Source organism: Muntiacus reevesi, chromosome 15, assembly GCF_963930625.1.
Source record: "Muntiacus reevesi chromosome 15, mMunRee1.1, whole genome shotgun sequence".
NCBI lineage: Eukaryota > Metazoa > Chordata > Mammalia > Artiodactyla > Cervidae > Muntiacus > Muntiacus reevesi.
Window position 1 is genome coordinate 19,319,306 of NC_089263.1, and position 22,832 is coordinate 19,342,137.

General features: G+C 53.5%; 1 protein-coding gene across 1 annotated transcript; it reads right to left on the reverse strand.

Moving 5' to 3' along the window:
- Nucleotides 1–7,213: 7,213 nt before the first annotated feature.
- On the reverse strand, nucleotides 7,214–20,935 carry LOC136147279 (uncharacterized). The gene is made up of 8 exons (XM_065906615.1): nucleotides 20,786–20,935; nucleotides 16,545–16,637; nucleotides 14,626–14,711; nucleotides 14,417–14,490; nucleotides 12,995–13,124; nucleotides 10,461–10,567; nucleotides 9,304–9,467; nucleotides 7,214–7,904 (listed from the first exon to the last, which is right to left on the reverse strand). Exons 3-8 carry the CDS (start codon nucleotides 14,665–14,667, stop codon nucleotides 7,813–7,815), a joined length of 609 nt encoding a protein of 202 aa, XP_065762687.1. The 5' UTR covers nucleotides 14,668–14,711; nucleotides 16,545–16,637; nucleotides 20,786–20,935; the 3' UTR covers nucleotides 7,214–7,812.
- Between the last annotated feature and the right edge of the window lie 1,897 nt (nucleotides 20,936–22,832).

The following is a 22,832-nucleotide window of genomic DNA, read 5'->3' on the forward strand; positions in this document are numbered from 1 at the left end:
TGTGTCTGCACGTGTGAACTGTGAGGGGGGCGGGGAGGGTGGACCGCGAGGCAGGAGAGACCTTCTCCACCCCCTCCCCTCCCCTCACCCCTTCTTCTTGGAGCCTCTGCTCCACAAAGGATCTGGAATCTGCTTCTTATTCTCCGGCGTGCACACTGTCGCCTCACCTCCTTGTTACCCATGCCAAACCTGGCCACGTGGATTCTCATCTCTGGTCTCTGCTCAAGCTATTGGCCAGGCTTCTGGTGAACTCCTATTCAACCTCCAAAGCCCTGGCTCAGTTTGGTAAGCCCCCCGAGCTCTGAAGGCCTGCTGGAGTTCAAGGTAGATTCTGGATGTCAGGTGGAGCCCCCAGCTACACTGTGCGCCCCCAGGGGGCTGGAGCTGTGTGTTACCCAGACCCCAGTGGTGGCAGGCCTTAATAACTGGTGGGAAGATGTGAACGGCTGCAAGGTTCTCCCAGTGTGGAGGGAAAGCAGGACTGGTGTGGCGGGGAGGAAGGTGGGAAGGGTTGGGGGAGGGGGAGTTGACCACAAAAGCCCTATCTCCCTACCCCCTCACCCTGCCTGAGTGCCCTTGAAAGGGTTCCCGGTCACATGGAGGGCACATGGGCATGGTCTCATGCAATTGGTATTTCTGGACGGTCGTTGGATGTGAATGAAATAAGGAGGGGTCTTGGGGAAAGAGCCCAGTCTAAAAGCTGAGCTCTGCTAGGGGGCACTCCCGGCTGAGCCGACTCCAGCACCCCAAATTCTTCCTCTTGAGCCTAGGATGGTTTTCCCTGCAATGTGAGTGGCAGCTGGGTGTGCAGGGTCAAGACTGAGTCTGGAGGTTTCTTGGGTCTTATGCTTCCCTGGTGGCTCAGTGGGAAAGAATCCACCTGCAATGCAGGAGACCCAGGTTCGATCCCTGGGTCAGGAAGGTCAACTGGAGAAGGGAATGACAACTCACTCCAGTATTCTTGCCTGGAGAATCCCATGGACAAAGACTATAGTCCATGGGGTCGCAAAGAATCAGATACGACCGAGCGACTCACACCCCCTCAAACTGGCCCTGTTGGAGAATTCACACCCATTCTACAAAGAACACCAGGTATGTTTATTCACGGAGGCCGCCATCTGCATGGCACAGGGAGGTCTGGGGGATTCAAGGGGCATGGAAGACACTGGCTTACGGGCAGGCAGGGGGTGGAAGAGCTCAGCAGACAACTGGCAGCTATGTTGTCTCCGAGGACTTGGGTCCTCCTCCAGCCCCCAGCCCACTCCTGCCTGTTTTTCTCAGGATGTGACTGCCAAGACCCCCGGTGGTAGGCCTCCTGCAGCTGGAACCTGGCTTGGATGCCCACTTTGTCTACAGCTCCTCTTCCATTCTCAGACAGGCCCCCTGGATGAAGGCAGAGGGGGAGATGGAGGCGCCCTGGACCAGGCCAGCAGGCGGGGCGCCACTCGCCTTGCTCTTGTGTTCCCAGCATGGTCAGCACTGGCTCCTTGGGGAGCAGCAGGACAATCTGTGGAGCCTGCAGGGAGACAGCCAAGAGCAGCAGGCCACTGTCAAGTCCTGCCCAAAGCCCCTTGGGCACCTTTTCTTTTTCTGGACGAGATGGGCAGCATCAGAAGCAGCTGGTCAGAGTCTCGTTTTTCCCTTTCCTTAATCCTAGCAACCTCTCCTGCCACATCACTCAGCCTTTTATCCCAGAAACAGTTCTTTGCAAGCTCTAGTCTCCAAGGAGGTCAAATAGCTATGGTAAGAGCAATGATGCTAAGTCACTTCAGTCGTGTCCGACAATGTGTGACCCCATAGACAGCAGCCCACCAGGCTCCCCCATCCCTGGGATTCTCCAGGCAAGAACACTGGAGTGGGTTGCCATTTCCTTCTCCAATGCGTGAAAGTGAAAAGTGAAAGTGAAGTCGCTCAGTCGTGTCCGACTCTTAGCGACCCCGTGGACTGCAGCCTACCAAGCTCCTCCATCCATGGGATTTTCCAGACAAGAGTACTGGAGTGCGGTGCCATTGCCTTCTCCGAAGAGCAATGATAGTGACCTGGAAAGACCCCAGTTCCTCCACGTGTGCTGTGTTGGCTTTGAAGCACCTGAACCTCTCTGAGCCTTAATTTCCTCATCTATTAAAAAAAGCCCCCAGGTGGCACAGCAATAAAGAATCCAGCTACCAATGCAGGAGATTCAAGAGACGCAGATTCCATCCCTGGGTTGGAAAGATCCCCTGGAGGAGGAAATGGCAATCCACTCCAGTATTCTTGCTTGGGAAATCCCATGGATAGGGAGCCTTGTGGACTACAGTTCAGGGTGTTGCAGAGTCAGACAAGACTGAGCATGAATGCACGCACACAGTAAAAAGAGGGAAGTTGGGGTTTCCCTGGAAGTCTAGAGGTTAAGACTTCACCTCCAAATACAGGGGGTGCAGGTTCAATTCCTGGTGCAGGAGCTAAGATCCCACATGCCTTGTGGCCAAAATAAAACAAAACAAAACATAAAACAGACACAATATTTATTGTAATAAATTCAATAAAGACTTTTAGACAAATGGTTCACATCAAAGAAAAAAATATCTTTAGAAAAGTGGGAAGTAATTGCACTTGTAGAGCTAAGTTGTCAGGTGCAAAAGGCATGAAAAAGGGTTCAGTGCATCTCAGAGGGAGCAAGGAAATGTTAGTAGATGGGGGGTCAAAAAAAGGAAGGAGAGTGAGAAGGAAGGAAAAAAGGTTCTTGCCGGAGTTGATCAACTGAATAGAGCCAGCCCTGTCATTTCCATTTTTTATAAATGAGGAAACTGAGGCTCAGTCTCTGGGGTGAAGAGATCCTCAAAGTCATGTAGGCAGTAAGCAGCAAAGCCATGGGTGCACCCAGGTCACTTTCCATATATTCTTTCCAGTCCAGAATGCCTTCCACAGATTCCTGTGTCTGTCCAGTAGGCACATGGTCTGACACCAAGTGCCCCTCCCACCAACCCCAGCATGACGCTGGCGGGTAGAAGCTCACATCATCAGTTCTTGATGCTTTCTTTCTGCCCCTTAGATGGTGGCATCTGATTCCCAGAGCTGGGCCCCTACGGACAAGCCAAACCCATGCTCACCTGCTTCTCTCTTGCCCCGGGAGTTTAAGGTTCTGAGGGCCTGAAGCTGGAGTCCTCAGGATGGAGGGCAGTGCTTTTCGGCTCCTTGGGTATCTGCAGAGAGAGGAGGCGGCTCTGAGGGCCCTGCCCCACGTGGGGCAGGTGTCCCTGGTGGAACTAGAACAGCCTGGGCAAGGCCAGGAACGGCGAACGGTGTGTGGTGGGCGCCACCTTGTGGTCACCATGCAGTTTGCATGCCGTGAAGCATGGCAATCCACACACGTATCCTGCTCCTAGTTCAGTTAGCCACTGTCCAGGGTGCTTGGGCACTGCAAGGCCAAGCAGGACACAGTCCTTGGCCCACTAGAGCAAAGGAAAGGGGTCCAAGTGAAGTGCACAGTGACAGTAAGAGTGGTACATACACGCAAGAGGTTGATAACCCAGCCTGGGGGAATTCCAATTGTGCCAAACGCACTTTTGAAAGAGCAATAATAATGCACCAGGTAAGAGACAGCTTGGCAAGCTCCCTGAACTCCAGGATGGTCCAAGAGTGAGGTTGGGGTGGGGAGTGGGGATGTAGGGACAGCCGGAAGTGGACTGGTAGATGGATGGTTTTATGGATGAGGGAGATCAGCCCAGCCTTGGCCTCAAGGCTTAGATTTGATCCTAAAGATGTCCTCACCTGTGCTCCTGGGGGACATCTGCCTCACCTCTGTCCTCTGGGAAGTCACCTCATCTCCCAGGTAAACTGCCAGAGGCCAGGGGCCATGAGAATGGCCTGATGGTGGCTTACTTCCAACACCATGGGATTGTGTGACTTGAAACTGAGCACTGGTGATAATATAGCACAGAGAAGGTGTGAACTTGGAAGAAGTTATAAAGATCAAAGTCCCATGGACAGAGGAGCCTGGCAGGCTACACGGGGTCACAAAAGAGCCAGACACACCTGAGTGACTAAAACAACCACAATGTAAACGATCAGAACAGAACCAAGAGGGAATTCCCCAGGGGTCCAGGGGTTAGAACTTGGCACGTCCACTGCTGTGGCTGCCCGGGTTCAATCCCTAATGAGAAAACTAGAATTCCACAGAAAAGGAAGAAGAAGAAGAAAAAAAATGGAACCAAGAGTGAACTTCTATGTATAGAATAGATACATTTTTTTTTTTTTAGTTTATTTCATTAACTTTAAATCTGTGTGGTTTCTAAAATAATTTAAGTTCCCACTTCAAATATAGAATGAAAATAATTATGCTGCTAAAAAATAAAGTTTATTCATAATGTAATAACACAAAACAGTTCTTATGATAGAGGAAGAGCAGGATATGAAATCAAATATAATATCATCTTAGCTATTTAAGAAAAGCCCATGTAAATTTAAAAATGGGGGCTGGAAGAAAATATACCCAAAATATTAATAGTGCTTGAATGAGGATGATGGAATTTCTATTTATCTCTATTTCCAGATTTTCTTTAATGAGCTTCTATTCATGTTTTAATTTTAAAAATAATTTAAAAGGCTTATTAGTTATGTATATAATATTGGGTTTTAGTGGATATTAGTTAAGATTATCCTGAAAACTTCTGGTATGATTTTAAAAATACAAAGCCAGCTAATGATTAAAGATGCAAATCAAAACCACAATAAGTTATCACCTCACACCTGTCAGAATGGCTGTCATCAAAAAATCTACAGTGAGACCTGGGTTCTAGCCCTGGGTTGGGAAGATCCTCTGGAGGAGGCCATGGCACCTACCCCAGTACTGTTGCCTGAAGAATCCCCATGGACAGAGGAGCTTGGTGGGCTACAGTCCATGGGGTCGCAAAGAGTCAGAACCGACTAAGCGATTAAGCACACAACAAATGTTGGTGAGGATGTGAGAATAGTGAACCCATGTACCCGCCGCCGCTGGGGCCCAACTGTCCCCCGGGGATCCTTTCAGCCCTTGAGGTTGGGTGTTCCCAGCCCTCCACCACACCAGACTGGGACGCAACTCAGGATTTGGGCTTGAGATATCAAGGCGACTCTCAATCTGGAAGGACACGGTCCTGGGGCCCGTGAGAGAGCAGCAGAGCAGAGCCCCCACGGGGAGGAAGCAGAGGCGGGGAACGTGCCCACAGCCACGGCTCCCTCCTGCACAAGTGCCCCTTCGCCTCTCCTTGACCTGAAACAGACCCCGGCTGCTGCTGCTCCGCAGGTGATTCCTGGAGATGCACCTCCTGCAAGAGCCATTGTCCTGCGGCTCTGGGGCTGCCCAAGGGTGCTCAGGAGCATCAGACAAGTGGAGCTGCCACACCTCATACTGGAGGTGGGGGGCCTGATACTGGGTGACGGCCTGAGGCCGGGGGAGGGTCTGAGGGTGAAGGAGGGCCTGATGATGGACTAGGGTCTCATGCTGCGGGAGGGTCTGATGCAGGAGGTGCCTGACGCTGTGGGAAGGTCTGATTCTGGGGGAAGGTATGATGCTGGATTAGGGCCTGATGATTGTGGGGAACATCTGATGCTGGACTAGGGTCTGATGCTGGGGAAGGGCCTGTTGTTGGGCAAGTGTCTGATGCTAGACTAGGGTCTGATCCTGGGGGAGGGTCTAATGCTGGGGAAGGTCTGATGCTGGACTAGGGCCTGATGCTGGAGGAGGGCCTAATGCTGGGGGAAGGGCCTGATGCTGGGGAGTGTCTGATGCTGGAGTAGGGTCTGATGCTGGACTAGGTCCTGAAGCTGGGGGGGAATGCCTGATGCTGGACTAGGGTCTGATGCTGGACTGGGCCTCATGCTGGGGGGCAACCTCTGATGCTGGGGGGCAACCTCTGATGCTGGACTAGGGCCTCATGCTGGGCGAGGGCCTGATGCTGGGTAGGGTCTGATGCTGGACTAGGGCCTGATGCTGGAGGAGAGCCTAATGCTGGGGGAAGGGCCTGATGCTGGGGGAGGGCCTGATGCTGGGGGAGGGTCTAACTCTGGAGGAGGGTGTGATGTTGGGGGAAGGTCTGATGCTGGACTAGGGCCTGATGCTGGGGGAGGGTCTGATGCTGGGTAGGGTGTGATGCTGGACTAGGGCCTGATGCTGGGGGAGGGTCTGATGCTGGACTAGGGCCTGATGCTGAGACAGGGTGTGATGCTGGGGTAGGGTGTGATGCTGGGGGAAGGTCTGATGCTGGACTAGGGCCTGACTGGGGGAGGGTCTGACGCTGGAGGAAGGTCTGATGCTTGGGGAGGGACTGATGCTGGACTAGGGCCTGACGCTGAGGGAGGGTCTGATGCTAGACTAGTGTCTGATGCTGGGGGAAGGTCGGATGCTGGACGAGGGCCTGATGCTGTGGGAGGGCCTGATGCTGGGTAGTGTCTGATGCTGGACTAGGGCCTGATGCTGAGGAGGATCTGATGCTGGGCAAGGGTCTGATGCTAGACTAGGGTCTGATGCTGGGTAGGGTCTGATGCTGGACTAGGGCCTGATGCTGGGGGGGAGCATCTGATGCTGGGGAAAGTCCTGATGATGGTGGACAGCCTGCTCCCAGATATACACAGAGCTGTGATTATAAATCTCTATGAGAAAGCTTTTTCTCATACTTTCCTGACGACCTTGCTGTGTTCTTTTCTTCTGAAGCATAACTGCTGTGCAATATCAGTTTGATTTCTGCCATACATCAATATGAATTAGCCATAGAGGAACGTATGTCTCCTCCCTCTTGAATCTCCCTCCCACCTCCCCTTGCTACATTCTTGTTTCTATGGATATATGAATAATAAAGACTGTTGACTAAAATAACATAAAAAGCTCCCACACACAGGCGTGCACACACACACTCCCTGGTGCGTCATTCGGGTGCCCTCGGCCACCCCGCCCTGGGATCCACAGTGAGCCTTGACACCCGCACTTTGTTCCCATCCTCAGCCCGCTGCCCACGCCTCCGCAGCAGAGGGGCCCTGTCCCCGCAGGTGCTGAAGTGATGGAGCCTCTTGCCTCCAGAGCCAAGAGCATGAATATAAGGGTGGTCGTCCTCTGGGGACATCTATGCTTCCGCCTTCTAGCCTTTCCATTGTATCCATCCGTTTCTCTTAACAATGTCGAATGACTCGGGCTCCCATTACCAGCTCTGGTCTGTTCTAAGAGTACAGCTTAACCTCGACACACTCTATTGGCAGTGGGAAATTTTCCTTCAGTACTTTATTGAAAGAAAGCAATAAATAATACTGTGATAAAAATAGTTCAAAAGTAGACTGTACGTACTTTGTCACATATTCAGGAAGTTCACCAAAGATTAGTAGAAAAACAGAATGGTAACAATGAATTGTACAAGCAAATTAAACGTGGAACCCACATGTAAAGAGACATGCCGTCTCTGTCTACAGAGACATCACTGCATAATAAATAACGCACTGTGAACTGAACACATCTCTTGCTGGCTTTTAAATGTGCTCCTGGAAAAGTAAGTTACATTTGCTGCTGATACAATCCAAACTGGCTATGTCATCAAAATCTACAAACGTACGCCTAGGTCCATTCTTTAAACATGTTTACAGATATAAAAAGATGCTTTACATAAGAAAACTAAGGTCGATGTCAGAGTGCTCTACACTGTCTGTCTGTCTGGATGTGGCTCTTTCACCGTCCAGCGCATCGGCTCTGCAGCAGGTGAAGGGCATGGCGATTGGTCCCCGAAGAGTCAGTTCCACATGTTCCAGGGTGGCTATAGTCCAAAAAACTGGAAACAAGTTTGGTGAGGGTGTGCAGAAATCAGAAGGATCTTATGCTGGTGGTGGAAATGGAAAATCAAAGAATCTGGCAGTTCTTCCAAAGGTTGAAACACAGAGGTGCCACAGATCCCAGCAACTCCATTCCGAGGTATAGAGAAAACGTGTTCAGAGAGCATGACTCCCAGCAGCCCAAAGTGAAAAGAACCCAATATCCTTCTGAAGTGATAGACACGCAGCAGGTGGTCTATCCAATCAATGGAATGCGACTACTATCTGACGATAAAAGGAGTCAAGCACTGACATCCACTACAACATGGACAACGCTTTACAAATCGTCCACGCTAAGTGAAGAAGCCGGACACAGAAGACCATACATTCTACAGGCCCATTTCTATGAGACGGAACACGATACAGTTTCTCAGGTGATGAAACCACCAACACCGAGGTAGCCGTCCACGTGCCCACCCTCTCCAGTGTAGCAGAGGAAACAGCCCTCACACGGCCCACTCTCCACCACACCTCCGTGACCCAGAGGACTCCCCTCCCACCCTGCCTCCTGCACAGTCAAAGACAAGACCTCTGATGGACAAGGGCCCCAGGACGCAGCCCACTGCGACACAGGGCAGACCCCAGGGCTCCCGACGTTCTCTCTCAACCAGGCGCTTGCCCAGCCCCTGCTGCACTGCACGGACCAAAGCTCAGAATCACCAAGGACTCCATGCAAGTGAAGTCTCCTTCAGTCTGTTTCTCAAAATGCTCCAAGGAAAAGGTCATGGGGGACACGCTGCCAGTTACTGAGGGGGGTCTGCAGCAGAGCATCATAGACAACCCCGCACACCCTTGCCATCTCGGGTCTGGGAACACTTTCCACCCCGAGAGGCACGGGCCAGCCTCCGGCACCAGCTCCCTGACACAACCGCCGTCAGGCTCTGCCCAGCGCCGGCTTCTCCACTTCCCTCAGGCCCGGCCCCTTCCCGTCAGCTCCCCCCCAACACCCCACCCCAGTCCCTTCCCCAGAGCCCCCGGCCACCCCTGCCCTCAATCCCAGCCTGCTTCCTCAAGCCCGGGCCCTTTCCTCAGCCCCCAGCCCGCCTGCCCCTTCTCTGACCTCTGCCCCCAGCCCGGGGAAGTCGCGCCAAACCGCCAGCGGAAAAGCAACAAAACCGCTCACCGACGCCCAGGGTCGGTCTGGCCTGGCTCGACACTGCCCAGCCACCACCGCGCCGGCCGCTCCCAGGGGCCCCGCTCCACTTCAGCTTCCACAAATGGGGCGGGCCACATTTGGGTCTAGGGAGCCTCTCCTTGCATCAAACTCCTTTAGAACTGGGCTCTCCTGATCCCGGGGGTGAGGGTCGACGGTACAGTCTGGGAGTCAAATGGGACTGGACAAGGACGAGGACGAGGACAAAGAAAATACTAGTTCTGTGTCAATGAGGGAAGCCACCACCTTTCCAGATCTCACAGCGGGGCCTGCACCGAGGGCCCGGGGGAAGCAGAATCACAAGAGATAACTCCGAACCCCCACAGCGGGAATGGAGCCTACCTGGCAAGAACCTTCTCTCTGGTCCGGGCTCCAGTGTGCTGTGCTGCTGCTATCTCCACCGCTGATACACCAGGAGCAGCTCACACGTGTTCTAGAGAGTATGGTCACATGACCTGGACCAGGGCAATCGGTGTCTTCCACCACTCCACATCGTCCAGGGTGGCTATGGTCCAAAGAACAGAAAACAAGTTTGGTGAGGATGTGCAGAAATCAGAAGGCGCTTATGCTGGTGCTGGAAATAGAAAATCAAAGAATCTGGCAGTTCTTCAAAAGGTTGAAACACAGAGGTGACACAGATCCCAGCAACTCCATTCCTAGGTATATAGAAAACGTGTTCACAGAGCATCACTCCCAACAGCCCAAAGTGAAAAGAACCCAATATCCTTCTGAAGTGATAGACACGCAGCAGGTGGTCTATCCAATCAATGGAATGCGACTACTATCTGACGACAAAAGGAGTGAAGTACTGACATCCACTACATCACAGACAACACTTTACAAATCGTCCACGCTAAGTGAAGAAGCCGGACACAGAAGACCATACATTCTACAGGCCCATTTCTATGAGACGGAACACGATAAGGTTTCTCAGGTGATGAAACCACCAACGCCGAGGTAGCCGTCCACGTGCCCACCCTCTCCAGTGTAGCTGAGGAAACTGGTCGCACACGGCCCACTCTCCACCACACCACCGTGACCCAGAGGACTCCCCTCCCACCCTGCCTCCTGCACAGTCAAAGACAAGACCTCTGATGGACAAGGGCCCCAGGACGCAGCCCACTGCGACACAGGGCAGACCCCAGGGCTCCCGAAGTTCTCTCTCAACCGGGCGCTTGCCCAGCCCCTGCTGCACTGCACGGACCAAAGCTCAGAATCACCAAGGACTCCATGCAAGTGAAGTTTTCTACAGTCTGTTCTCAAAATGCTTCAAGGAAAAGGTCATGACGGTTTGAAGCAGGGGCAGGTTCCAGTACTGTCCTCTTCTGAGGTCTTAAAACCATCTCATGGGAGCTTCACAAATGTGCCAGAGAGAGGCACACACGATACATTTTTGGTAATGAAGCACTTGCGCACGGCCAGCACCCATGAGCCCCCTTCCTGACCCCCAAGGGGAAACCACTACCCGATTCTTGTCTGCTCACAACGCTTCACTCACCTGGTCCACTCTGTTCCACTGGACACCAAACTCGCCTCCAAACCCCCAGATGGAGTCAAGCTACAAGCAGAACTTGGAGAGCTTTGACTGATACTCATGGCCGAGAGCTGACTGAAACAGGTGCAAAAGTGAAGCATCAGACAACCACCAGCATGGCCACACTGGACCCTCCCCCCGACCCTGAGGCAGCCTGCACTTCTGGTCGGCATGGGTGATGCAAACAAAATCACTCAATGTGGAAGCCGGCCCACAGGGAGGTAACTCCAGGGGGCATCACAACACCAGGGCCCCCCAGTCACGTGTTCCTGAACCCTCTCCACAGCAGGCTCCCCAGAAGTCTCCCAAGAACCCCAGCCACAGGGGGCCTTCTGAGGTGCCTGGGTGTGAAGAACCAGGAAGCCAGCCCCAACCAGAACCACAGAGCCAGCAGCCTGCCAACGACTCCTAAGCCCACTTCCAGGAAGACTGCTGGCAGTGATCACCCTTTTCAGGTGGGACACTGTCAAAGCACGTGGCCCAGAAATCAGGGCACAGACTGCAATATAGATGGCATGCTTCAGGCACACCGCACGTTCAGTGTCAACACCTGCCACACACCCAGTCCACGCAGGTGTGCAGTGGGGCGTGCCACGGCCCCGCCACGCCCCAGTCAGGGAAGCGGGTCTGGTGACCTCTCAAGGCCACATGCACACCGAGCAGTCCACCCTGAGCTCCCGTTGTGTGGTCAGCAAGCCATGGCCCACGGCCCACATCCAGCACTGAGGTTCTTTGTAAAGAACATACAAAGAACATACAGATGTTTCTGAACATTGTTCATTCACAGAAAATCTATGTCTAACTTCGTGTCAAGACAATACAGGTAGTTCAGGAGCCACCAGAGACCCTGTGGTGGCCGGGAAGCTAAAAATATTTACACCCCGGACGCTGAGCGGCCCCATGCTGCTCCAGTCGCCCAGGCATGACCCTCAGAGTAAGGCAGCAGGCGCCCTCGGCAGAATGGAGAGTGATCACGGACCTCTTTGTGGACACTGAGGATGCAGGACAGATGACTGACGCATGACCCAATGCCGGGCGAGGAGGCGGCTCGTCCAGCCTAGCTCCTCCCCAGGGAATCACCCCCACCTTGGCCCCCTCCTTCAATACAGTGAGGGACCTGCCAGCGCACTACCAACTCCTCTCCTGCTTGTTTATCCGGAATTTCAGCGGCAGCGCTTAGGGTCCAACCCCCACAGGGTCACCACCACCTCTAGAGACAACTCTGCAGGCAACTCAGGGCACGCGTTCTTCCACAGCCGGGGAGCAAAGCAGGATTTACTTTCCAGTCTGGAGCTGTTACTTTCTCTCCCTCCCAGGCTGGATCCGAGGCCCACAGCCAATAGCCGATCTGGAGCACCGCAGCCTCCAAAAACCTGTGGCAGAGACCACCCATCTGCAGCTTCAGGGGTCTCACCCAGAAAACATCAGCAAGGTAACATGGAGGCAGCAGCATGCCCAAAGGATACGCCAGCGTGACTCTTCATCACCAAGAAGTCAGAGAGAACTGTTCCAAAAATATGGCCAGAGTGAAAGCTTAGCGATTCTCCCAACTTTCCGATCAAAACAGCTTTCTCCCCCAGATTGGCCTTGGTCTCACACTGACGAGACTCTATTTATGAGATAGTCAGCACCAGGCAGAGCACTGTGGGAAGCAGGGATGATGCTCTGGTCATGAGAGGCGCCCCTCTCTCAAGCAGGTGCTGGCTCACCAGTGTGACAAGCCCTGTCATTCTGGGCTGAGGCCGATCCAGACACAAGGCAGATGGGGTGGAATTACAGAGGAATCTGACCCCAGCTGATACCTCAGCACAGAATAAAGGCAGACATCTCAAGTTACCCAGCCTGGGAAACGCACACCCGCTTCACTGCAGATGCAGCACACCTGCTCCAGTCTACTGTCCTCTCTGCAGGGCGGACACAGCCCCCAGCTGATCCAGCCCCCTCCCTGAGTACCAGCAAAGGATGCTGCACTCTTAACAGCTACAGTCCCACCTACTTAGACCTGCCTGTCCTCAGCCTGGTGGGCCACGGTTTGACGCCGGAGGACAGGGTCCTCTCTGAAGGTCACCAAGTGTGCAAAGGACAGCAGCACGCTAGGTGGCTGACTTTCCAGTGAAACCAGGCACTGAAACTCAGCTCTGGGCTGCAGATGGGAACCACTAAGGCTGCAGCCTGAACTACACAGGACGCCCATGCCAGCAGTCTGGCTGCCTGTGGGCCTCTGTCCTGGTCACAGAGCTGGCCTCTGGTAGGACCTGATCTCCAGCTGCAGGCTTCCCCAAACACCTCCCTCCCCAGCAACTCAGAATCTGAAGAGCTTCCAGAAAGCACAGCCCTTCTCGGCTAAGGTCAATTGAGATAGAGTTACTTCTGGCAAATCTCGGGCTCAACAGGTGGATTCCCAACTTTTCAACAGAAGGGGAGGGCTGAGAGACGACCCTGCTGACCCTGGCGAGGTCAAGCACGCCAGGACTGACACCACGTGGGTCGGCACTTGCCTTGTCCATCCTGTCCTGCTCCACGCCAAACTTCCCTCCGTAGCCGTGCGAGGCTTTGGGTCCCATTTCCAGCTCTTTCTCCTTCAGGGTCTGGTGTTCTTGAAACACATTCTCCCACAGCTGGGGGATACTTGGGAGGGAAGAGATGGAACACAAACAAATCGGTCAGACAGACAGCCAAGACACGCGTCTGTGCTTTCTGGGAGGACAGACAAGGACGTTATCTCTGCAATCTGTGAGGGGTCGTTCCCCGGTGGCTCCCCAGCCCGGCCTCCCTTGTGTTCACTTTACTGCACCTCCAGCTGCCCCCAACTCCAGCAGTTTTCAGAGTCAGATGCAGGTTAATGGGGAAAAAAGCAAGTCTGAACACACACAATGAGGCATCTCCAAGCCCCTACAGCACCTGGGGCTACGACGTGGACAGCATTCCACCACGTGGAGGATAGCTCCTCGGGGTTCACCAGACACATGAACCGGGAGACTCAGCTCGATAAACGTCACCAGAGGCAAAGGGGAGACAAAGCCAACAGGCTTGCACCCGGACGACCCTAGGCCAGGAACCAAGAGACGTGGACTATTCAGACGGTTTCTCTCAACATGAAGCACCCCGGCTTTCCATTCTAAGGTGAAATGCGAGGCTTTCAGAACTTAAGATGTAAAAGCCATTTTCACTTTAAGCGCTAGGAGCAGCGGGACAGATCACAAGATGCAGCCAGAACCGGGCAGGCCAGGCAGCTGTCACCCAGGGCAGCCGAGGGCCACCTCACTCCACATCCGGGTGACAACCACACATGGACACTTAGAACACCAACCTGGACTGGCCACCTCCCAAGCCCCTGATGAGCTGGGGAAGAAGACTATTGATACCTCCCAACAAGAAAACAAGCTGCCCCGGAGGTGGCGAGTTAAGATGGGCCAAGTCAGGGACAATCCGTGCTTTGTGCAGTCTCCTATCTCGACCTTCATGACAACATGAAGTTCAGGATTCAGCTCACGGGATTCGACTGACAGCAACAGAATGATCACATTATAACAAAATAATACACATTAAGGAGGGGGTGTTTTTGATCTCAGGTCTTCAAAGACAGACCATGCTTTAGAAATCTCCCTTCCGCAGAGAGAACAGCTTAAGTAACTGTGTTCCTGGATGAAAACTACAAGGTTGAAAACCAGACTGGAGTGTAAGAAGTACAGCAGTCATGGGCAATGAGGATTTAAAGTCACTGAGCACGTCTTTACACCAGCACGTACACAAACACTTACGTATATACATGTCAGACCTCATTTTTATCTACTGTGTAAACAAGGGAACAGACAACGCAGAAGCAGGGCACTCGCGCTACCCAGCGGGGAGCGTGCCCCACCTCACCCCTTCACATTTCAGAATGTCACTGTCACACAAAGATCGAGAAAGTCTCTTACTTGATGTGTTCCTGGTGCCCATATCCTGGCACGACCTTGGCCCCCCGTCTCTGCTCTTTTTCACTTACGTCATTCTGAAAAGGAAAAGAAAGAACGAGTACACCCCACACCCTGGAGTGTAAAACAGCCCCCCACCCACCCACCCACCCGAAAACCTGGGAGGATCCACTTCAGGAGACGGAAAAGGTGGGCAGACTGGCGGCTCCTACCACGAAATCAGGATCGGTCCTCCCAGGTGTCGGCTCCCCCATCGTCCGGGATGATGGACACTGGGGCCGGTCGAGGCTTTCCACATCTGGAAGAGCAACACTGAGCGTCACAGATGCCAGGAGAGCCCTGCCCAGAGACCCACACAGATGCTCTGCCCGGGACCCCAAAACCCTGGACAGCCACAGGGAGGGCAGGGAGCTACATGCTCAAGAGGTCCACTCATGGGACTTCCCTGGGGGTTCAGCAGCTAAGACTCCTTGCTCCCAATGCTGCGGGCCCAGGTTCAATCCCCGGAGAGGGAAAAAAAGGTCACTCATAATCCCCATGCCTGAGTGATACCGGAAAGATCAGAAGAAACCTAACATGAGAGCAGTCACAGGGCAGAAACACAGAAGAAATACTCCTAGCTACAACTCAAATGAGAAAATTTTCTGCAAAATAAAAAAAGTCCTGTGTGCTACTTCACTCAATGGGAACCTCCCCGACTAAGTCTCCTGACAACAGGGTTGTCCAACACTGGGAATGGACTGTCGCCAATGGTAAAGATTGCTGTATTTTGTCACAATTGTTTTTAAAGCACCCATTTTGACTTAAAAATAATTACTGGAAACCCTACAATGATTTTCTTAACTTAGACTCCTGACAAGTCAATAAATCATTCAAGGGCTGCTTTGCCATCTACTTGGGGAAACGCAGAACACAGAGAATGCCAACTTCTGTGCCGGGCAGCCCCGAGGCAGGCCGCCCTGCCTCCTCAGCAGAGCCCTGAAACTCTGGAATTTATAGGCTCAGAAAACAATGACACAGCCTCACAGCTGGACCACACTGCTCTTTGCATAACTGCAAAGGCAAAATCTAGCCTTTCAGGACTTCAAAAGAAAGTGATGAGAAGAACGGTTTCATTCTCCCCAGAAGTACTCATAAAACTGCACACAGGCCAGGAAGAAACTGAAGGCTTGTTTGCACGCAACCAGAAGCCCCCACCTTGGTGTCTGAGCTGAGGACACTGCCAGTCTCACGTGGTGGGGCCACATGCTCTGTGCTCTGTGTGGATCCAAACAGGACGGGAGCCCTTCGCAGGCCTGAGACTCCCCCAGGCAGGTCCACCTGCGCCCCCAGCTCTGCTAGGTCACAAGTCCAAGGTGGTGGCGGGGATGGATCGAGGGGAACAGCTCTGATTCCCAGCTTGGACTCCTGCCACGTCACCTGGGCAGGGAAGCATGTGCCACGGTGGGCAGGATCAACGCAGTCCCCTGGACACTGTCCCACCAGGACCCTTGCTCCCCTCTGACTAGGTGAGGCAAGGCAGGAAGCGCCCAGACACAAACTGCTTCGGACACAATCTTCGGGAACTGACAGACCGGCACAGCACCGGCAGGCATAACCAGCGTGCCTGTTCACAGATGGAGACACAGTTCCCCGAAAGCCAAATGCTCTGCCCTAAGCCTCTGCCTCCCCAAGTCAAGACTGCCCGTGGTACCACACTGGCCTGAGAAGGGGCTGCCCACCCACAGGACTCCGGTTGCCTAGTGGTCTCCTCAGCCAGTGAGGGGACGGTCGGTCACGCAGAAGGACAGGGTCTCCAGCGAGACTCACTCCCCACCCCAGGCCAAGGTCGCCCCAGCGTCATGGCCACAGGCTCCCCACCCCCCCAGGGAACAGGAAGAAGGGGCCAGGTGGCTGCCCGGGGGGAGGTGCCCCGAGTCCTCCACTCCAGAGTCCTGTGGAATCCCCTCCGCTTTCTAGACCACAGGCAACACCAAAATTGACTTTATCTTTCAAACAAGAAAATTTCCTCCCAGAAAGTTATCGTCCCTATCTCTGCAAACCCAGTGAGAAAACACCCCTCGCATTCCTTGTCCAAGGGGTTTCCCTGCCTGCCCAGTGGAGCATAGGAGCACGCTCAGGGTGCACAAACCTTTCTTCTCCAGGTGCAGATGTGAGACGCTCACAAAACTCTGCTGAAAACGCAGTAATCCAACGAAGAATTCCCAGGCACTGGGGAGAGTTTCTGTCTTAAAAAGATTAAGAGTAAAAAGCTCAGAAGGATATCTGCTGACAGGCACCCTGGGCAAATCTTTGTGTGCTGAGATCCTTTGAGAATACCTCTGAAATCCTCCCCAACATAACAAGGTTTTGTAAAGAAATTTGTATTTCCCTAACCAAAGACTTCAACTAACTTTCAGCCACAGTGAGAAACTACAGGAAATAACCAAAGACTTCAACTACCTTTCAGCCACAGTGAGAAACTACAGGAGCTAAAGAAGTTCCATAAGATTTACAACTGTATGAAGTTTCTTCTTAATGCAAACAGAAATCATTGCTTCAATGGCTGGTGTCCATTTTTGTTTGCTAAAATCCTGAGAGCTTTCCATTTCTGGTTCATCCTAATTTATTCTGCGATACAATTACTCTGGGTGTGTGTGTATATGTGTGTATGTATATATATATACATATATATATGTATGACTTCCCCAGTGGTTCAGACAGTAAAGAAGCTGCCTGCAATGCAGGAGACCCAAGTTCAATCCCTGGATGGGGAAGAGTTTCCAGAAAAATGAATGGCAACCCACTCCAATATTTTTGCAGGCAAAATTCCATGGATAAGGCAGCCTGGCGGGTCATAGTCCATGGGGTCACAGAGTCGGACATGATGAGTGACTAGCATTCTCACACTTTCATATAGATGTATGTATGAGAAGCACTCCCCAAAGGGATGGTGACATGACTGGGCTAGAAATCAGAGCAGTGACTGCTATCGGAATGTGAAGAATGGTGACTCAGGGAGCAAAAGAGAAGCAAGCTGCGTCTCTAATGAACAGGTACGGTTACTTCATAAGACCAAGACTCCAATACTCCGAGCCACCAGCTCAGCACCTCTTCCCTAAGACCACAGGGCAGCCCTGACTAGACACCGCACTGACATTACAGATGCCTAGAATCCCCTTGTTCCCCAGGACCAGACTAGTCACAGGCATACACCGTCTGTGCTGACATGTGGCCTGGCATGCATTAGCAACCAGACAGAAGATGCTCTGTTGGCCTTCCTCAATTCTGCCATTAGAAATCCTAATTTGTATAGGGTGCTTAGTACATTCTGTGTACTACAGTTATCATCCAGCATCTATGAAAATCTTGCATGGGTAGCTAGTGATAGGCTCAAGTCTATAATAATCTATTCCATCTCAATATTTTTAATTAAAAAAATCATGAAAACAACTCTTTGAAAAATTAAAGGCCTGTTTTGGTTTTGTTTTGTTTTTTAAACCGAAGATAATGCCTCTAGAACCCTACCTCACACCACACACAAAAATTAACTGGAAAAAATGGATCAAAAAACCTAAGTGTCTGAAGTAAAACTATTAAATTCTTAGGGAAAAAAAAAAAAACATAAGCATAGATTTTCATCACCTTGAATTCGACAACAGACCTTAAAAGCACAAGTGAAAACAGAAAAGAACAAATTGGACAAAATTTTAAACTTTTGGCTTCAAAAGACACCCATCAAAATGAACACTATTTACAGAATGAGAGACACTATTTTCAAATCATCGATCCAGAATATATAAAGAATTCTTACAAGTCAATAATAAAAGGGACAGTTAACCACATTTTTAAATGGGGAAAGGATCCGAATATACATTTTTCCAAAGACATATAAATGGATGATAAGCTTGTGAAAAGACAGTATCATTAACCATCAAGGGAATGCAAATGAAAGCCGACATTTGAGATACCACTCCACACGTTCCAGGGTAGCTACATTCCAAAAAACAGAAAACAAGTTTGGTGAGGTTGTGCAGAAATCAGAGGCTCTTATGCTGGTGGTGGAAATGGAAAATGAAAGAATCTGGCAGTTCTTCAAAAAGGTTAAACAGAGGCGCCACCTATCTCAGCAACTCCATTCCTAGGTATATAGAAAACTTGTTCACAGAGCATCACTCCTAACAGTCCAAACTGAAAATAACCCACTATCCTTGTGAAGTGATAGACACGCAGCAGGTGGTCTATCCGTTCAATGGAATGGTACCAATATCTGAAGATAAAAGGAGTGAAGTACTGACACCTACTACAACATGGACAACTCTTTAAAAATCTTACGCTAAGTGAAGAAGCCGGACACAGAAGACCATACATTATACAGGCTCATTGCTATGAGTGGCCAGATCTGGTAAGTCTACAGCGAGAAAAAGTAGATAGTGTTGCCTAGCGTTGGGGAGTGAGAGAACATGATAAGGTTTCTGAGGTGATGAAACCACCAACCCTGAGTTAGCCAGCAGTCCACTTGCCCACCCTCTCCAGAGTAGCAGAGGAAACAGGTCTCACACGGCCCACTCTCCACACCACCATTACGCAGAGGACTCCCCCCACACCCCTGCCTCCTGCACAGTCAAAGACAAGACCTCTGATGGACAAGGGCCCAGGACGCAGCCCACTGCAACACAGGGCAGACCCCAGGGCTACCAACGTTCTCTCTCAACCAGGCGCTTACCCAGCGCCTGCTGCACTGCATGGACCAAACACCTGACTCACCAATTATCCCATGCAAGTGAAATTTTTTACAGATCTGTCACTCAAAATGCGTCAAAGAAAAGGTCGTGGGGACACACTACCAGTTACTGAGGCGAGAATGGAGCAGAGCATCAAGGACAACCCCGCACACCCTTCCTCTCGCGGGTCTGGGAACACTTTCCACCCCAGGAGGCGCGGGCCAGCCTCCGGCACCAGCTCCCTGACTCAACTGCCCTCAGGCTCTGCCCAGCGCCGGCCAGCGGGGCGGCGGGGCGAATCACGCGGTCGGCCCCGGCGGGTTAAGCCACTACCAAGCTCGGGGGCCAGGTCGCAGCAGAGCCCAGCGGGGCACGCTCGCCCGGGACACCTCAGAGTTCTGCCCAGCGGGAAGTGCGTTCCTCACCCCCGCTCCCCCGGGCCAGACGCGGACAGATTCCAGGGGGAGGAAGCCCTGTCCCCCTCGTCCCAGACCCTCTGCAGGGGCACCAGGCTCCCACGAGACTGACTCCCTTCCAGGTGACTCCCAGCCCGCACCCTGAGGGGCTGTTCCCAATCCAGAGCCGCTCCACTCTGCCGCCGGGCCGGTCGCTGCCTTTCCACTGACCTGGCTGCAACATCTCCCCGTCGGTGTGGGACCCGGAGCTGGGAGGGAGCCGCCCGCCCGGCCTTCGAGAGACCCCGGCCCCTCCCCCTCGGCTCTCCGCCCCACGAACTCCCGAGTCCGGGACCCTCTCCTTGCGGTAGGGCTCCTCTCTTTCCCTAGACCCTCTAGGCTCTCCGCCCCCTCCCCCTAGCCCTCCGGTCCTGGACCCCCTCCCCGGGGTTCCCCGTTCTTCCCGGGACCCTCTGGGCCCTTGGCCCCCTTCCCCGAACACTGGGGGTCCGGCCTCTCCCCCACCCGTTCCTCCCGAACCCCAGGTCCTGCACCCCTCCTGGAGGGCCCCTCTCCTATCCTAGACGCCCTCCTCAACTCTCTGGCCCCTTCCTCCCAGGAGCCCGGGCATCCTCCCCTCAGACCCCGGACCCTCCTTCCTAGCCACCTAAGGACCGCGGGATCTGACCCCTCAGGCTCTGCCTCTTCCCCTTTCCCCAGCCCGCCCCGCTTTCTCCAACCTCATTCCCCTCCCCAGGACTTCCCTCAGGCCTGGTCCCGTCCCCTCAGCCGCCGGCCCATCACGTCCCTCAGCCTCCCAGTCCCCTTCTTTCAGCCCCCGGTTCCTACCTTTCCCTCACCCCCCGGTTCCTTCCCTTCCCCTCAGCTCCTCATTCCCCTACTCTTCTCTCAGCCCCGGGCCCCTTCGCTCAGCCTCCACTTCCCTCAGTCCCCCGGTCCCCTTCCCTCAGCCCAGCCCCTTCCCCTCAGCCCCACCCCGTCCCTTCCCCAGAGCCCCGGGCCCCCGTCCCTCACTCCCGGCCGGCTTCCTCGAGCCGGGGCCCTTCCCTCAGCCCCCGGCCCGCCCATCCCCTTCTCTGACCTCCGCCCCCAGCCCGGGGAAGCCTCGCCCACGCTTCCCCCGCGCGCCAAACCGCGAGCGGAAATGCGACGAAACCGCCGCTTTCTTGCCATTTCGGGACCTGGGGGCGCCCAGGGACCGCAGCTGAGGAACAAGCCCGTCCCTCCGCCCGGCGGAGGCCGAGCTCACTCACCGATGCCCAGGGTCGGTCTGGCCCGGCTCCACACTGCCCAGCCACCGCCGAGCCCGCCGCGCCCGCCACGCCCGCCGCTCTGGAAGTGCAGCTCTGCTTCTGCCGGAAGGGGTGGGGCTGGGTGAGGTCTGGCTACAGCAGTGGGAGGGGCGTGAGGTCAGCCTGGGGCAGTTGCTGGCCTTCCTGCACAGGTCAGGGCAGAGCCGCCGGCCTGAGAATGAGGGCGCTGCTGAGCCCAGCGGTTGACAGCGCTGGTTCCTGCTGTGGTCCCGGAGCTCCACCTGAAACCGGAGGGAAGCGTCTGCCCGTGAGTCCTCCGCTGCTTGTCTGTCAGCTTGTTTGAACCAGGCTGGGTTTTCTGCCCCGCTGGCTAATAAGTGTTGACCCTGGAAATGCAACTGTGTGGGTTTTGGCTGATTCAGGGAAGAAATGCCAGATGACACTTGGAGACTCCAGTTTAATCTGGATTCAGGTCATCCCTCTTTTTTTTTTTTTTTTTTGCGTTTTTTCAATGAGTTTATTTATTTGTGGTTGTGCAGGGTTTTCATGCTGTGTGGGCTTTCCTCTAGCTGCGGCGAGCAGGGGCTGCTCTCCAGTTGGGGGGGCGTAGGCCTCTCACTGCGGTGGCTCCTCTTGTTGCAGAGCACGGGTTCTGGTGCCCACAGACCTCAGTACTGTGCCTTCCACGCTCCAGAGCACCGACCCAGAGGCTGTGATGCATGGACTCAGCTGATCTGCCATCTGGGGTCTTCCCAGACCAGGGGTGGAACTCGCGTCCCCTGCTTTGGCAGGGAGGCGATTCTTTACCACTGAGCTGCCAGGAAAGCCCTCAGGCTATTTGAGATTCTAGTTTTCCACGCTCCTATCTGGTGAGAGAGGCCTGGGACGTGGCAGTCCTCAGCCACAGTCCTGGCTCTGCCGTCAAAAGCGCCGGGGCCTCTGGCAAGCACCTGCTCCTCCCTCAGTCGTGTCTGACCCTTTGCGACCCCTCGGACCCTAGCCCGCCAGGCTCCTGTCCATGGGATTTCCCAGGCAAGACTACTGGAATGTGGTGCCATTTTCTTCTCCAAGGTCATATCTCTTGAAAGTGAAGTGAAAGTCCGTCATTCGTGTCCGACTCTTGCGACCTCATGGGCTATACAATCCATGGAATTCTCCAGGCCAGAATACTGGAGTGGGTAGCCTTCCCCTTCTTCAGGGGATCTTCCCAGTCCAGGGAATGAGCCCAGGTCCCCCGCATTGCCATCAGATTCTTTACCAGCTGAGCCACCATGAAGCCACCAGAGATGTCCATGAAGACTGGAGTGGGTAGCCTGTCCCTTCTACAGCGGATCAGGATTCCCAACCCAAGAATCAAACCGGGTCTCCTGCATGGCAGGAGGATTCTTTACCAGCTGAGCTATCAGAGAAGCCCAGTGTCTCTTAAGGCCAGCTATTCATTGATCTCTCTGAAGGCCAGCTATTCTTTGTAGGATTTCCCTAATTAGTCTTCACAGGATTAAGGTAGCAACCTGCTAAAGTCGCAATTGATGCCCTTTTTCTAGAAAACAAAAGTGGGGCTCAAAGGAGTGGGTAACACAGCTACAGCAAGGAAGTGTGTAGCTAGACAAAACCCCCAGATTCTGCTGTTAGAACTCAGGGAAGCCATGTGGTGTGGCTTGTTCATGTGACAAGGGCTAAGGCTCCCAGCCCACACTGGATACTGTGGGGACCCGGTTTGGTAACTGCCCTCTGGCAGCTCTGAGACTCACAGAAGCAGTTTGCACTGAAGAGAGGAAGGACACGTCCCTTCATCCTCCCAACCACACCCTCTGGGTACTCCCACACCCTGCCCCCTTTCTCTGACTTTGTGAGGGAATAAGAGTCACGCTCAGGTGACCACATTGGCTGTCCACTGTTCACGAGCTACCAACTGGAGCTGCTACAGGAGAGGCCAAGAGCCTTTGCCCCTGAGTACCTCTCTTTCCTTTGCACTGTGGGGGCCCTGCTCCACACTTGCACACCAGAGGCCTATTCTGAGACATGCAGGGAACCTCCCTCAGTTTGC